General features: G+C 41.7%; 1 protein-coding gene across 1 annotated transcript in view; it reads left to right on the top strand.

Annotated features, from left to right (window-relative positions):
• Window positions 1-17,508, top strand: part of tlcd2 (TLC domain containing 2) — a 42,278-nt gene that overhangs the window by 5,013 nt on the left and 19,757 nt on the right. Inside the window, exon 3 of the mRNA XM_060943988.1 lies at window positions 5,591-5,673. Within this exon, the coding sequence (XP_060799971.1) occupies window positions 5,591-5,673 (83 nt within the window). The remainder of the gene's footprint in view (window positions 1-5,590; window positions 5,674-17,508) is intronic.

Raw genomic sequence — 17,508 nt, 5'->3', positions numbered from 1 at the left:
ACAAAAAGCTTGACTAAACAGATATGTTTTCAGCCGAGACTTAAATGCTGAGACTGTGTCTGATTCCCGAACACTACTTGGAAGGCTGTTCCATAACTGTGGGGCTTTGTAAGAAAAGGCTCTGCCCCCTGATGTAGCCTTCACTATATGAGGTACCAGCAGATAGCCTGCACCTTTTGATCTAAGTAGGTGTGGCGGGTCACAGGGGAGCAGAAGTTCACTCAGGTACTGTGGTGCGAGACCATTCAGTGCTTTAAAGGTCAATAGTAGTATTTTATAATCAATATGAAATTTGATTGGGAGCCAATGCAGTGTGGATAAGACAGGGGTGATGTGGCCATATTTTCTAGTTCTAGTAAGGACTCTTGCTGCTGCATTTTGAACTAACTGGAGCTTGTTTATGCACTTATTGGAACATCCAGACAGTAAGGCATTAAAGTAATCCAACCTGGAGGTAACGAAAGCATGAACTAGTTTTTCTGCGTCATGTAGTGACATTAAATTTCTTATATTTCTTTCATTTCAAAGAAATATGGTTAGGTTAACTGGCTATTCTAAATTGTCCATAGGTGTGTGTGAATGATTGAGAGGAGAAAACCTCTATAATAATTTAGTCAAAGGCAATGGGAAACCACTAGTGTAATTCTTCCTGAGAGATTTTGATGGCTGAAGCCATCAGAGTGGCCACATCACTGTAGTGATATGCCAGATGGATAGATAGATGTTCTTGCATACAAGGAATTTGCTTTGGTGATTGGTGTTAAGATAGAAGCATTTAGCAAAGACAAGAAGTAGCTATATACATAGAATAAGAACTAGAAGAATCTCATATTATCTGTAGCCGCTTTATCCTGTTCTACAGGGTCGCAGGCAAGCTGGAGCCTATCCCAGCTGACTACGGGCGAAAGGCGGGGTACACCCTGGACAAGTCGCCAGGTCATCACAGGGCTGACACATAGACACAGACAACCATTCACACCTACGGTCAATTTAGAGTCACCAGTTAACCTAACCTGCATGTCTTTGGACTGTGGGGGAAACCGGAGCACCCGGATGAAACCCACGCGGACACGGGGAGAACATGCAAACTCCGCACAGAAAGGCCCTCGCCGGCCACGGGGCTCGAACCCGGACCTTCTTGCTGTGAGGCGACAGCGCTAACCACAATGCCACCGTGCCGCCCCTACTAGAAGAATCTGAAATTATACAGATTTGAAAAGTGGACATATTTAAGGGGTATGTGCATGGGTTATTTTGAAGTCCAAGCTGTACAGTATGTCCTGGAATGTTCAAAAACGGGTCACGTGATGATGAATGGTAACGACATGAATGTGTGAGAAGAGAATATGTGCAGTGGGTTAAATAAATAGCCAAGCTGTACAGTGTTTTGCTGGAATGTACAGTCAAAGTTCACAGAATGAAGATGTATGACAACCATGAAATGTGCAAAATCGCAGTTGAGGGATGAAGTGCATTAATATCCCAGATTGAAAGTGAGAGGTTAGTGTCAGTGGGGGTCTCTGACCTTAGTGATGATATGGTGATGGAGGATGTGAGGATGGACTCAATGATGGTGGTGTAAAAGTGCACCATCGTTGTCTTTCACCGATTGAACAACTTAATTTGCCGCAGGAAGTACATCCTGTACTGTGCTTTCTTGGTGAGAGAGCAGGTATTTATCTCCCACTTAAGGTCCTGAGTGATCATAGTGTCCAGCAAGTGGAAATGCTCTACAGAGGTTCCTGGGGAGTCAAACAGGATGATGGGGGAGGAGGGTGTGGCAGAGCTCCTTCTGAAGTCTACAGTTATCTCCACTGTCTTTAAAGCATTAAGCTCCAGGTTGTTTTGCCTGCACCAGGACACCAGATGGTCAATCTCCCATCTGTAGCCAGACTCCTCCTCGTCAGAGATGAGTCCAATGAGGGTGGTGTCATCTGCAAACTTGAGGAACTTGACAGACTGATGCTTGGAGGTGCAGATGTTGGTGTACAGGGAGAAGAGTTTGCTTCCCTCACTCGTTACATATACATTCACCACTTGAAGATAAACTTCATATCTTTGTACTACTGTGTAATATCGTCTCACATATATAAAATTTCTATCCACATTCACTGGATATGAGCAACCGTGTGCTCTGATTGGCTACTCTACTACTAGGCTATCAGCTCATATTCTGTGAGTAGAGAAAAACAAAATGGTGGAGCGTGTTGCCGAGCCAAGCGAGGATGAAATAAAAACTCTACTCAACCCCCCCTCCCAAAAAAAAGCTACAAAATATGGAATAAAAGTACTTGATGGTAATAACGTATTTTTCAAGAATTATTTATTATAGCATTTTTCACAAGTTACTACTGTCATTTCGCAGGTTTGTTTACATTCAAAGCGGAAATGATTTTGTCAGGCGTTTTGTATAAAGGTTTTATTTATCGAATTTGTAAAAAATAAAAATGCTGTTTCTCAAAATCCAGTGACTGTGCATAGAATAAAACAGTTATTCCACTCAATCTCGTCGTACATGGCTTTTTGCCAGCTCAGTGCTACGCGCCTCATCGGCTATCAGCTCATGTATGATTTGATTTTGTGGAATAACGTGTGTGTGTGTGTATATATATATATATATATATATATATATATATATATATATATATATATATACACACACACACACACACACACACACACACACACACACAGTGGGGCAAAAAAGTATTTAGTCAGCCACCAATTGTGCAAGTTCTCCCACTTAAAAAGACGAGAGAGAGGCCTGTAATTTTCATCATAGGTACACTTCAACTATGAGAGACAGAATGGGGGGAAAGAATCCAGGAAATCACATTGTAGGATTTTTAATGAATTAATTGGTAAATTCCTCGGTAAAATAAGTATTTGGTCACCTACAAACAAGCAAGATTTCTGGCTCTCACAGACCTGTAACAACTTCTTTAAGAGGCTCCTCTGTCCTCCACTCGTTACCTGTATTAATGGCACCTGTTTGAACTCATTATCAGTATAAAAGACACCTGTCCACAACCTCAAACAGTCACACTCCAAACTCCACTATGGCCAAGACCAAAGAGCTGTCAAAGGACACCAGAAACAAAATTGTAGACCTGCACCAGGCTGGGAAGACTGAATCTGCAATAGGTAAGCAGCTTGGTGTGAAGAAATCAACTGTGGGAGCAATTATTAGAAAATGGAAGACATACAAGACCACTGATAATCTCCCTCGATCTGGGGCTCCACGCAAGATCTCACCCCGTGGGGTCAAAATGATCACAAGAACGGTGAGCAAAAATCCCAGAACCACACGGGGGGACCTAGTGAATGACCTGCAGAGAGCTGGGACCAAAGTAACAAAGGCTACCATCAGTAACACACTACGCCGCCAGGGACTCAAATCCTGCAGTGCCAGACGTGTCCCCCTGCTTAAGCCAGTACATGTCCAGGCCCGTCTGAAGTTTGCTAGAGAGCATTTGGATGATCCAGAAGAGGATTGGGAGAATGTCATATGGTCAGATTAAACCAAAATAGAACTTTTTGGTAAAAACTCAACTTGTCATGTTTGGAGGAGAAAGAATGCTGAGTTGCATCCAAAGAACACCATACCTACTGTGAAGCATGGGGGTGGAAACATCATGCTTTGGGGCTGTTTTTCTGCAAAGGGACCAGGACGACTGATCCGTGTAAAGGAAAGAATGAATGGGGCCATGTATTGTGAGATTTTGAGTGAAAACCTCCTTCCATCAGCAAGGGCATTGAAGATGAAACGTGGCTGGGTCTTTCAGCATGACAGTGATCCCAAACACACCGCCCGGGCAACGAAGGAGTGGCTTCGTAAGAAGCATTTCAAGGTCCTGGAGTGGCCTAGCCAGTCTCCAGATCTCAACCCCATAGAAAATCTTTGGAGGGAGTTGAAAGTCCGTGTTGCCCAGCGACAGCCCCAAAACATCACTGCTCTAGAGGAGATCTGCATGGAGGAATGGGCCAAAATACCAGCAACAGTGTGTGAAAACCTTGTGAAGACTTACAGAAAACGTTTGGCCTCTGTCATTGCCAACAAAGGGTATATAACAGTATTGAGATGAACTTTTGTTATTGACCAAATACTTATTTTCCACCATAATTTGCAAATAAATTCTTTAAAAATCAGACAATGTGATTTTCTGGATTTTTTTTTTCTCATTTTGTCTCTCATAGTTGAAGTGTACCTATGATGAAGAAAATTACAGGCCTCTCTCATCTTTTTAAGTGGGAGAACTTGCACAATTGGTGACTGACTGACTAAATACTTTTTTGCCCCACTGTGTGTGTGTGTGTATGTATGTGTATATATATATATATATATATATATATATATATATATATATATATATATAAATAAAAACCTATTAATTTTATTAATTCCACAGTATGGCCTGTAGTGTCGCTATGGATTTTACACAAGAGGAAGAAAGAATTTGCACTGTCAAACATTCGTTAGATACTGGGTTTTTTTTTGTGTGTGTGTCTCTCTCAATAAGGCTGTTCCTTTAGAGCCGTTGGCTGTTAAACGATAACCCTTTTCCAGCCAGTAAGCAGATATTGTAATTTCCATTCGCAAACACAAACTCCCAAATTCCACAGATATTTTAAAATCCTGAATGTATCCCACTCTTAGTGTTGACAGTTTCACTATTGCTGGAGAGTCAATGAGTGGCTTTGTGGCTTTATGATCCGTCCCAGGCACAAGCGCCCAGGCCTTTAGTCACGTGACTGTACATGAATGGGCTACTAGTCCAAATGAACATTTTATTGTATATTTGTCCACTAATGGCATAGATGAGCAATAGGACCACTATTTCTGTTATGCAGTGAGGTAATGTGCTGGATTATGGAGTGCACTGATTTTACTGTTCTCAAAACCTTACTTCCCCCAGCAGTATCATATGTTGCAAAACTCAAAAACTTCCTTTCACATAACCAGGAGGTCATTGAACCTAGAATGTGACATCATTAGTGTTCAGAATCTGCACATAACAAGCAACAAATGTCCTGTATATGACTGGTGTGTCACAGAAGCACACAGCTATAGAGATAAGAACGCCATCATGGATAATGGTCTAAGGGTTTTTTTCTTTTTGAGAAAGGATTATCATATGGTTACAGTTATAAGTTAACATGTAAAGCATAAAACACAGTGGTGCACTCTGTTATAGGGTAATAATCAATGACGTAGTGCTGTGAATTCCAATGCAAAGGTATAAGCATTTTTCATCTGTGTAAGACTGGAGTCACAGCACTTCACCATCAGATAATGAATATTATACTGAAATGCTTATTCAGTGCTGTACGTACCCATCAGTGGGCTCTTTTCTAACGTTGTGCTCTGTTTGTTCTGTTCGTTCTCGGCCACTCTAACAGGCTGTCTCCATGGATACCTTCATGGTGGGAGATGTATTATAAATAGCCCTCTGTCACTGACATCTTGGTTGCCATCGTCATGGGAGCTGTGGCCTTAATACGTACTTGAAATGCTGCAGGCAGGTTTTTTTTTTTCTTTTTTTCATTAGCACGTTTTATTAATGAGAGTTTTTTTTTCTTCTTCTTCTAGGGTACTTCATATATGACTTCTTTGACATGCTTTTCAACCAGAAGATCAACCAGTCATGGGAGCTCCTTTTTCATCACATGGTGGTGAGTATCACAGTGCCTTGAAAAAGTATTCATACCCCTTGAACTTTTTCACATTTTTCCACCTTACAACCACGAACTTAAGTTTTTTTTTTTAAATTGAGATTTTATGTGATAGACCAACACAGAGTAGCACATAATTGTGAAGTGAAACAAAAATGATAAATGGTCTTCAAAATTTGAAACAAATAAAAATCTGAAAAATGTGATGTGCATTAGTATTCAGCCCCCTGCGTCAATACTTTGTAGAGCCACCTTTGGCTGCAATTACAGCTGCAAGTCTTTTGTGGTATGTCTCTACCAGCTTTGCACATCTAGACACTGAAATTTTTGCCCATTCTTCTTTGCAAAATAGCTCAAGCTCAGCCAGATTGGATGGAGAGCGTCTGTGAACAGCAATTTTCAAGTCTTGCCACAGATGCTTAATGGGATTTAGGTCTGGACTTTGACTGGGCCATTCTAACACATGCATATTCTCTTTGATCTAAACCATTCCATTGTAGCTCTGGCTGTATGTTTAGGGTCACTGTCTTGCTGGAAGGTGAATCTCCTTCCCAGTCTCAAGTGTTTTGCAGCCTTCAACAGGTTTTCTTCCAGAATTGCCCTGTATTTAGCTCCATCCATCTTCCCATCAACTCTGACCAGCTTCCCTGTCCCTGCTGAAGAAAAGCATCCCCATAGCATGATGCTGCCACCACCATGTTTCACAGTGGGGATGGTGTGTGCAGGGTGATGAGCAGTGTTAGTTTTCCGCCACACATAGCGCTTTGCATTTAGGCCAAAAAGTTCAACTTTGGTCTCATCTGACCAAAGCACCTTCTTCCACATGTTTGCTGTGTCCCCTACATGGCTTCTGGCAAACTGCAAATGGGACTTCTTATGCCTGTCTTTCAACAATGGCTTTCTTCTTGCCACTCTTCCAAAAAGGCCAGATTTGTGGAGTGTACGACTTATAGTTGTCCTGTGCACAGATTCTCCCACCTGAGCTGTGGATTTCTGCAGCTCCTCCAGAGTGATCATGGGCCTCTTGGCTGCTTCTCTGACCAGTGCTCTCCTTGCTCGCTCTGTCGGTTTAGGTGGACGGCCATGTCTTGGTAGGTTTGTGGTTGTGCCATACTTTTTCCATTTTTGAATGATGGATTGAACAGTGCTTCTTGAGATGTTCAGAGCTTGGGATATTTTTTATAACCTAACCCTGCTTTAAACTTCTCCAGAACTTTATCCCTGACCTGTCTGGTGAGTTCTTTGGTCTTCATGATGCTGTTTGTTCTTCAGTGTTCTCTAACAAACCACTGAGGCCTTCACAGAACAAGTGTATTTATGCTGAGAGTAAATTACACACAGTAGGACTCTATTAACTAATTAGATGACTTCTGAAGGCAATTGTATTTAGAGGTATCAGAGTACAGGGGGCTGAATACTAATGCACATCACATTTTTCAGATTTTTATTTGTTTAAAATTTTTGAAGGCCATTTATCATTTTCGTTTCACTTCACAATTATATGCTACTCTGTGTTGGTCTATCACATAAAATCTCAATAAAAAACTTTCAAGTTCGTGGTTGTAAGGTGGAAAAATGTGAAGAAGTTCAAGGGGTATGAATACTTTTGCAAGGCACTGTAGGAATGTCCCTGAAGAAGTTGTAAGCCAAGAAGTGAGTTGAATGACAACATACTGTACTTTCTAGTGAGAAGCTTATTTTTAAAGCCAGACTATGTGATTCCTGATATTCCTGCTTGCTTGTCTCGTTTCCTCAAACTGTTCAACCTGTCTCACGACCTGTAACCCAGCAGATATGCAAATTCAAACAGGGCCCCATTTATCTCCTGTGGCCTATGGTTTAGAAACACTCTTGAATATTAACAAGAGCCATCAGGAGATTATATATCCCAACCCTCGGCCTCCACATGACCCCCCACTCCAAATTTTCCTCAGTTGAATTGGTTGCCATGGAAATACGGACAAAATAAAAATCACAGAGATGTCAAAAGGCACAACTGCTCTAGTCATTTAACTGTCAGGTTTCGTGACAAAATTCCTAATAGTTTTTGAGTTATGCGCCGGAAACTAAAATGTTTACAGACAGATGGACAGAGCGATAGCTCCCCCCCCCCACACACCTTATATGCCGGGGGGATAAAAATGAAGATAAAGAATAATATAAAATGCCTAAATATATAAAGAATATGAAATGCACCTAAAGCTTAGCAAAGCTGCTTTAAACAAATCAAGTTTTGTATATCTCATTAGCTGGAGAAAGAATCTGTTGGCCTGGTATGATGCAGTGGCTTTGTGAGTGGTTTTACGTCACCGTTTGGTTCTTCTGTGAACAGAGGCAGTCAGCGCCAGATTTTTTTTTTTCTTGTGTGTGTGTCCACTCTTTTCCTGGAAGCTCATTCATTGAAATATCTGGACAGAAAAATACCACCAGATTCTTAATGGCACTGTGAACACTCATTCACCACTACAAGCCTCTTATTTCTCACCTTATTTCCTCTACAGAGTTTATTCAACAGTTCTGGATGTTGTGAAGCCTAAAGTGTCGTTACGGCTTTGTATGTTTCATTAAAGAGGAATGCTGTACATTAGGGCATGGACACATTCCATTACCACTGAATCATATTTGTTTGACAGGCATTCTTACCACACCAATACAGTTTATTCATGTGAAGTTCTATGAAAAGGTTTGTTTTTTTTATTTATTCAGCAATGTTCTCGTAGAGTTAGCCAGAGTGTTCATGTTGGACCAGTGAGTTATGGATACAGGCTGTGAGCCTGCAGAAAGAGGCTTTTCCCTCTAACTTTTGACCTTCCTGTTCTTCCAGAGAAACTGGAAAGGCCCTGATGTTTGGAACAGAAATAGGGAGAGGATGTAGCCTATTGCTTGACCAAATATTAATCAATACAAACAGTACAGTGATTTCAGTTCTGGGGGACAAAAGGAGTAGAAGTGGCTTAGTGTTCGGTTCTGGATAGCCTGACTGTATTAATGGAATAAATGGAAAAATCAAGAGTAATTTATTGTTCTTGTAAAAGTGTTTAACTTCGTACATAGGCAGTATCCACTTGGCAGATGTGTCTGGAAATATTGTGGTTTCCTAAGGTAGTGGAGTGGAAAGTGAAAGTTTTGCCTGAAAGAGCAAGCGTTTCAAAGTAAACAAGGCCATGAAAAACAGTTTCAATGGTTCTACCAATGTGGATTTTATCTATTTCAGTTTGCTCAGGTGGTCCGAGCACAAATTGATCTCATCCTTCTGTCATTTAGCGGAATCGAGTTTGTTCAGTGAAGTAGAAGGCTGAGAGAATCACAAGGCATGAGACATCAATTATGCCCTTTTTTCCTAGAGATAATGTTCTGCCATGTACTGGTGATCAGATATTAAAGAGACACTCCAGCCAAAAAAAAAAAAAAATCAACAATTTTCCTCTAAGCCCAAATTTCAATATGCTTGCTGACCAAAAATATTTATTTTTAAACTAAAGCTACTAAGCATGCACGTCTTCATTCATTCGGTTATCTTCAGTAGCCGTGTTCTCTGGGCAGGGTCACGGACCGGTGGATCTGGAGCCTATCCAGGGAACACAGAGTACGAGGTGGGGACACACTTTGGATGAGACATAAGTCTGCCTCAGGGCACAATACAGATACGCTCACCGGCCACTTTATTAGGTACACTCATCCAGCTGCTGTTTCATGCAGGTATCGAATCAGCCCATCCCTTGTGTAAAATCGTGCAGATACAAATCAAGAGCTTCAGTTAATGTTCACTTCAAACATCAGAATGGGGGGGGGGGGGAATTGTGATCTTAAAGTGTGACTTTCGCTGTGGCATGGGTGTTGGTTTGAGCCAGATGGACTGGTTTGACTATTTCAGAAACTGCTGATCGCCTGAGGTTTTCACACACAACAGTCACTAGAGTTTACACAGAATGGTGCGAAAAACAAAAAACATTGAGTGAGGGACAGTTCTGTGGGTGGAAACAAACGCCTTGTTGATAAGAGAGGTCCGAGGAAAGTGGCCAGATTGGTTTGAAGAAGAACAATTTTATTCATCACACACTTGTGAAATTCCTCTCCGCACTTAACCCGATCTGAAGCAGTGAACACACACGTGAGCAATGAGCGCGCACACCCAGAGCAGTGGGCAGCCATGCTAACAGCACCCAGGGAGCAGTTGGGAGTTAGGTGCCTCGCTCAAGGGCACCTCAGCCCAAGGCCGTCCCATATTAACCTAACCGCATTTGAGCTGCCAGGAAGGATATAGTAACTCGTATAATCACTCTTTACAACCGTGGTGAGCAGAAAAGCATCTCAGCATGCAACAGCAGAAGACCACATTGGATTCCACTCCTGCAGCCAAGAACGGGAATATTAGAATCAAGAACAAGTTCCTATTAAAGTGGCCAGTGAGTGTATATGCGTGCGCGCACACAGATTCACATGCTCATTCATATCTGGGGCAATTTATCACAATCCTACTCTAAAGGTGGTAAAAGAAAACCAGAGGAAATCCTTGTAGACATGGAGGGAGAGCACAAAGCTCTGAAGAGACAGAAATCCAAGGGGGACCCTGGAGCTGTGAGGCATCAGTCCTACCCAATATTATAGGATAATTTTGTGCCTGCAATAAAAGTAGCAGATTCTTTCCTAGTTAAAAATCTTTCTCCCAGTTAGTGTCTGGGAAGTAAAACGTTCCATTCTGAACTCCAGCTGAAACTAAAGTCTGTGGTAGAAACAGAGGTGGAGTTCTAAATAAATGTCTGTTAGGAAAATGTTATTTTATTAAAATAATGTGCTACAGTATTATACATGCACTTTTCAGATGCAGTATGAGCTCACATAATGCGTAACGAATTAATATTTACAGAAGTATAATACCGTGCTAATGTCAAGAAGCTTTTTACTTAGGTCCTCCATGTATCGACCGTCTTAAAGATACGGAGTGGAACATGGGTATTAAGACATATAGGGCAAGGGTCATACTTCTTAGACTGCTGGAAAGTGGATTGAAAACAATGGCAAATAGAAGCTAGCAAAAGCGCAAGGAAGGAAGTAGTGTGTGTGAGTGAGCATGCTGGTTTTGACGTTCTGACATTCACATATCGGGAGTTCCCTCCTTTCAGTACTTCTTTTTCTAACCGAAACTGCGACATCTGCTCTCCACATGTTCTCGCTGTAGAAAATACATCTGGATCCTAGCAAGGAGACCCCAAGTGAAAACGTCCTTTTTTTTTTTTTTTAATTTAAATTTTTTTTAAACCCTTACCCCAGATCTGCTGTTCTAATCTCTCGCACACTTGAATAGACCCTCCCCTAGATCTGGAGAATCCTTCTCTGTGTTCCTCCCCTACACACTCCTCAGCACTCTCACTAATCCTCTCAGAACAACACTTGGTCTGTAGCCAGATCAGCCCAGACAGCCGTAAGCACTTCAGCAATTCGCATTCCAGGAAAACAAAAAGACTGAGAGATTTTTGTATTCATTTTGAAGGATCAAAGATTCAGGTTGCGTCTTGATTTTTGTCATGTAAATATTTTTTAATGTTAAGACTTGTTAGTGTCCTGACCATATGTTTTAAAATGTCTTTTTTTTTTTCACCACATATGGCAGCTATAACAAGAATATCTCAATGAAAATGACTTGTTGGATCTGCTAAAGGGTTCACACACAGTCCTCATATTTACAAGTTACAAGAGGGTTTCATATAAGACAGGATACAGTTCAACTACGGGCGGCACGGTGGTGTAGTGGTTAGCACTGACGCCTCGCAGCAAGAAGGTTCTGGGTTCGAGCCCAGCGGCCGACGGGGGCCTTTCTGTGTGGAGTTTGCATGTTCTCCCCGTATCTGTGTGGGTTTCTTCCGAGTGCTCCGGTTTCCCCCACAGTCCAAAGACATGCAGGTTAGGCTAAGTGGTGGCTCTAAATTGACCGTAGTTGTGAATGTGAATGGTTGTTTGTCTCTGTGTGTCAGCCCTGCGATGATCTGTTGACTTGTCCAGGGTGGAGCCCGCATCTTGCCCCTGGGATAGGCTCCAGCTTGCCCGTGACCCTGCACAGGATAAGCGGCTACGGATAATGGATGGATGGATGGACAATTGAGCTAGTTTTTGTATGGGTCATCTGTGAGACTCTGGCAGAAGAATTTACAGCCTTCTAAGGCCCTGTTTACATTATTTCGAATCAGCGGATCATCAGATTAACGTTTTTAAAATGATTCGCGTACACACACACAATTTCTGTGCCCGCAACAAAACCGTTCCCCGTGCACACAGCAACGCCAATACACGGATACGCTAATCATATGACTAATTAGACGTCACGTCACATGATCCCAGTGCATATCGGGCATGCGCAAGTCACTCACCACTTGCAAGTGGAAGGATGTCGTTGTAAAAAATGAAGTATGCCAGTCTGTTATCGGCGGTACTGGTACTACAATGACGCCTTTTTTACACCGTGTATGGCCTTTGTGTTTATGCTAGAAGGATCTAACAGTGTTCGGTACACTCTTCACCTCGCAGAATGGCCGTTTTTTACGATTACAACAAGACTATTTAGTGCTACGGTAACCAACACACTTCCTGTATTGCTCATTCACTTAATGACCTTCCTTAACACACTTCCTGTATTGCTCATTCACATGACCAACGTGGCATGACCAACGCCAGCGAATCAGGAAGGTGGATGTCACAGTGACGTTGTCCAATGACGACGTCAGCTAGAGCTCAGCACTGCGTATCCTCGTTCCTCAATGTTTACACAGCACCGGATCAGATATGTACTGGGTTGAATACGTGGGCCCTGGCGGATTCAAACTGTTCCACCTGTGGAGTCGTTTTCCGGCGTTTTAATGTGCACGGACAGTGCATCTGCAATGAAAACGATACGGATACAGTCTAATGCAAACACCACCTAAATGTTAGCACAGAACCTTAACCTGAGCTCCTACTGCTCCAGATATGCGTCCACTGTCCTATATTGTCGCATCAGTGGCCAAAGTGCCTTTGTAATCGTCTGTGTTCTTGTTTAGCAAGTAGAACGATTGTGTTTCTTCAAAATAATTAGTTTTTCTTTCTTCTCTGTTGCTAATCAACGGTCTGTCAAATAGATAATCTGTTTCGAGACGTAGCAGTTGAAATGTACACCGAGATCCTGTGAATTTCAGCCATTCTGTTTTTAATGGCTTGACCTTGACTAACTGAAGAAAATGAGATTTTATTAATGATTAGGAGCTCCACACCACATAGACACCAGTGTGGGATTAGAAATGTAAACATTAGAGGTAGGAGATGTCACATGATGGTGTCCTCTACAGTGGGCCATGAGCTGGAATGAACCTTTGCTTAACTGTGGTTAGGATTAAAATCAGTAACAGGCTTTTCAATTACATAATTTGAGCTACACCATGTATTTCTGAATTTGGCCTTTTTCTGTCGTGATGCAGGATAATTTGGGGTTTTCTGCACACGCAGAGTGCTGTTTTCCCAGCGCTCTGTGTTTTAAACCTGCTGCTGCTTTTTTTTAGCTACAAAGTTATGAATAAATAAAGAAATATGAATGTTATTTTTACCTTTTTATTGCAAAATGTCTACAGCATTAATCCCTCTTGACGTACATGACAAAAATAATTAGAATACAGTTAGTTAGGGGGCGGCATGGTGCTGTAGCGGTTAGCACTGTCGCCTCGCAGCAAGAAGGTCCGGGTTCGAGCCCCGTGGCCGGCGAGGGCCTTTCTGTATGGAGTTTGCATGTTCTCCCCGTGTCCGCGTGGGTTTCCTCCGGGTGCTCCGGTTTCCCCCACAGTCCAAAGACATGCAGGTTAGGTTAACTGGTGACTCTAAATTGAGCGTAGGTGTGAATGTGAGTGTGAATGGTTGTCTGTGTCTATGTGTCAGCCCTGTGATGACCTGACGACTTGTCCAGGGTGTACCCCGCCTTTCGCCCGTAGTCAGCTGGGATAGGCTCCAGCTTGCCTGCGACCCTGTAGAACAGGATAAAGCGGCTAGAGATAATGAGATGAGACAGTTAGTTAGTATGTAAAAGATGTGTCGGGGCCTGAGGAGAGCCTGGAGGAGAGGAGCCTGTGAATGAAAAAGCAAGTTCTGCACTGTTGCCATCAAAGAGACGAACCTGTAGCAGACCTGCGACACAAAAGCTTTTTCAGTCACATCACAAGAATCGGCCGTGCAATTCACAGTATGTAATCTGGGAAAATATCTTAGTTTAAATGAAAGGCCAGTGTCTAAGTCTATCCTCAACAAGAGGACCAAGCTCCAAGTCACTGATTCCACCCACACTTGCACAACTGTGTGGATTTAAGATGCAAGCTGTATCGTAAATACACACAGTTGTGTCCTGAATAGCTCTCTTTTATTCAGTCTTTTACCTGACTTGAATCATATAACCCTAGGTATCAGAGAGATATTGCAGTTGAGGTCAGATAATGTGGGATATAGGGCTATTTTTTTAGGTTTTTAAATGATACAGGAATTATTAGGAGAATTTAGCACAATGGGGTGTAAAACGGTCTGGTTCACACTCCAGTCCAGAAGGTGGCGGTAATGCACCTAAAAGCTGTTTGCCAACCGACATAAAAGAAGAAGAAAGATTTACCTAATGTGGAGATCCCGCTCTGGTCATTGGTACACGAGTCTCGCTCCTCCACGAAATCACGGCGTGCCAATTGCCGTTGATGGAGAATTCATGCTCTGCGCGAGGCTTACGGCTAGTTCGCCATGGGAATGGTGCGGATTTCGTGTCAGTTACGAGAAATGCATGCTAATTCTCGATAATTTTGGTGTTTTTAAAGAAGAAAGTCAAGACATTGGGTTTTATGCAGCCAAGTTTATTTAATCAACATTTCGTTTTTTTTTTTTTTTTTTTTTTACTTTTGGTAGCATATTTTGGGCGCTTGACCTTAATTTGGGCGCCTACAACGTTATCCGTCGCAGGTTTCATGTAATAGGCCATTTGCAGGAATTGGTCACGTGTCAGTTTTCCCCATAGCAACAAGCCCGTGGTGGGCAAGCTAACTTGACATTCCTTGACAATCATAAGAGTTTGACTGGTGATGCGAAGCAATCCATTTCTATAATAGCTGTTTTTACCTTTTCTACTGTCTTTTTTGACCCAAATTTTCATGTGTACTTGGAAAAAGTTTGTGGTTTTAACTTCTGTCATAAGTTAAAGCGAATCATTGGCTGTAAAAGAGAGTTTTTTGGACTCAAGTTGGTCGCCGCCGAAAGAAATTCATGTGTGAAATGGCGGATTTCTCAGGTATGTTTATAACTTACAATTTCTCCTTTTCTACCTTTATCATTCGCTTAATGTGTGAAGATTCTTGAAAATAAATACAGATATATAAATATAGATATATCTGCCATTTTGCACGTGAATTTCTTTCGGCGGTGACCAACTTGAGTCCAAAAAACTCTCTTTTACGGCAAATGATTCGCTTTAACTTATGACAGAAGTTAAAACCACAAACTTTTTCCAAGTACACACGAAAATTCAGGTCAAAAAAGACAGTAGAAAATGTAAAAACAGCCATTATAGAAATGGATTGCTTCGCATCGCCAGTCAAACTCTTATGGTTGTCAAGGAATGTCAAGTTAGCTTGCCCACCACGGGCTTGTTGCTATGGGGAAAATTGACATGTGAGTAATTCCTGCAAATGGCCTATTGAAAGGCCTGAGTATGAAAAACAAAACAAAGTGTTCAGACTTTAACCCTGAGGAACACCATGTTTTATCCTGATTCTCACGAACAGTATGTGATCAACTAGGACTGGAACGCAGTTAGCTGGGCACGTGTTGGATATTTTAGTGCTTTTACTTTTGCTTCTGGTTTCCCTGTCAACCATGGTGTTGTGTTTTTGTGGCTTGTTTTTATGTCTTGGTGGGGGAAAAAAATGTTCCAACAAGGATCGGAATGTGTGACGGTTTTGGGAACTTTTGACTGTGTCCATAGGGAGAACATTTTTCACAAAATCTGCAGCTTTAATAAAAAAAAAAAGTAAGGAAGCCAAAACTGTCTTACTAAGCCAAAGTCCCTTAATGCACCATATACAACTTTTTTTTTTTTTCTCCTGTGTGGACTTTGTCTTCTCTGTGCTCAGGCACAAAATTTCATTTTCACATTGGGACAGAGCAAGGCCAGGAAGAGGTTCTTACACTTATAATACGTAGGGCCAAATTACTCAATTCTGACTGGTCAATCAAGGAGGGCTTTTTTTTTTTTTTCCCTTAACACGGGGCCGTATTTCTGAAATGCTATTGGCTAGTTCGTTGCTTGGTTACGGTTACAAAAATTAGCAAATTGTCAACAAAATGGCTGACTCAGCAATGCCGCGTTTCGCTATATTTGACGAAGAAATGATAAACCAATTGAAAGCTGCAAGCGAAAATGAAAATACCAAAAAAAGTACAAATTTTTGGCTTTCCATGTTTAAGAAATGGGCCGCAGAAAGACAAATAAATGACTCTCTAGTGGCATATGAATGCTGTGAGTTAGACAAGGTGCTATCACAGTTTTATGCAGAAGTGAGGAAAGAAAATGGGGAAAACTATGAACCAGACTCTTAAAGTAATGCAGGCAGCATTGGATCGGCATCTGAGACTAGAGAAATATCCGGGATCAATCCTGAAAGATGTTAAAATCCTGTCCAAAATCCTCGTGTCGTATCACCGTGTCGTGATGAAAGACGCTTTAGAAACTGATTCAAACGTGGAAGATAGTCCTGCGCCCTGATTGGTTTAAGGTTTGGTGTAAAGAGTGTCCTCTCCAGAATGATTGATGAGACAATGTGCTATTTCTTGTGGTTCTCACAGCAGCTTATTGTCTCACACTTGCTTTTCAACCCATGACTGAAATACTGCTGGCATGCGTCAGAAATTCAGCCTTTTAAGCATGCGTCACATTTACTAAATGCAAAAATATAGTTCTGATTACTGTTTTGCTCATTGTTGTGTTTAGCCACACCTTAATACACCACTTTGAGTTTCTCATCCACAGCTTGCCCTCCCTTGTACCATCTGGTGCTTGTATCTCACATGCTAGTGATTTGGCAGTATTAGTGTTTATGTAGCTGGTATGTTTAGTATGAGAAATGCGTGGGCTACAAAAATAAAAATCTGTATACGGGCATTACGGCTGGTGAATACCTTTTAATCTCAGCAACTGGGAGCAAGTGTCTGTCTGTGGTGCCATAATGTTTGCTCATTCATACTTGTTCCTCCAGTAGTTGTTCCACCTGTCCTCTCAGAGGCTGTCCACACGGCAACGGATTCAGGTGAATCTGATAAAATTGTTTATCGTTTCGGCCTGGCGTCCACACGGCACCAGCGTTTTGGGTGCCCCAAAACGATATTTTTTGAGAACGGGTTCCAGAGTGGAAAAATCTGGCAACGGCGCCATTGCGAAGTCGTCTGGATGAGTAGAACGGATTTGTTTACGATGACGTCACAACCACATGACTAGAACAAGCAGCACTCTCGCTGTTTTGTATGAACCACTGCATTGCATTCACTTTTGTATACAGCTTTTCTTTTAAATAAACAAGTAACTGAACCATTTCTTGAATTTCTTTTTTTTATTGGATAAGACTGCTTTTCAAAATGTTCACACGCAATATAAAAAGTTATATAAATTATGTAAAAATGCTTTTCAAAATGTTCACACACAAGAAGAAAATTAAGTTATATAAAACTATGCACACTAATAAAACTAATTTATACACACAGAAGGCACGATTTCCTCGCGTAGTTGCAGCCATCTTCTTGTTGTTGTGTGTTTGTTCCTGAGTGCTTCACGCCGGGTAGAAGAAGGGGTTTATG

The sequence above is a fragment of the Neoarius graeffei genome, chromosome 17, assembly GCF_027579695.1.
Source record: "Neoarius graeffei isolate fNeoGra1 chromosome 17, fNeoGra1.pri, whole genome shotgun sequence".
Lineage (NCBI taxonomy): Eukaryota > Metazoa > Chordata > Actinopteri > Siluriformes > Ariidae > Neoarius > Neoarius graeffei.
The sequence above is the reverse complement of the archived record's forward strand: the minus strand, read 5'-3'. Positions and strand labels throughout refer to the sequence as shown.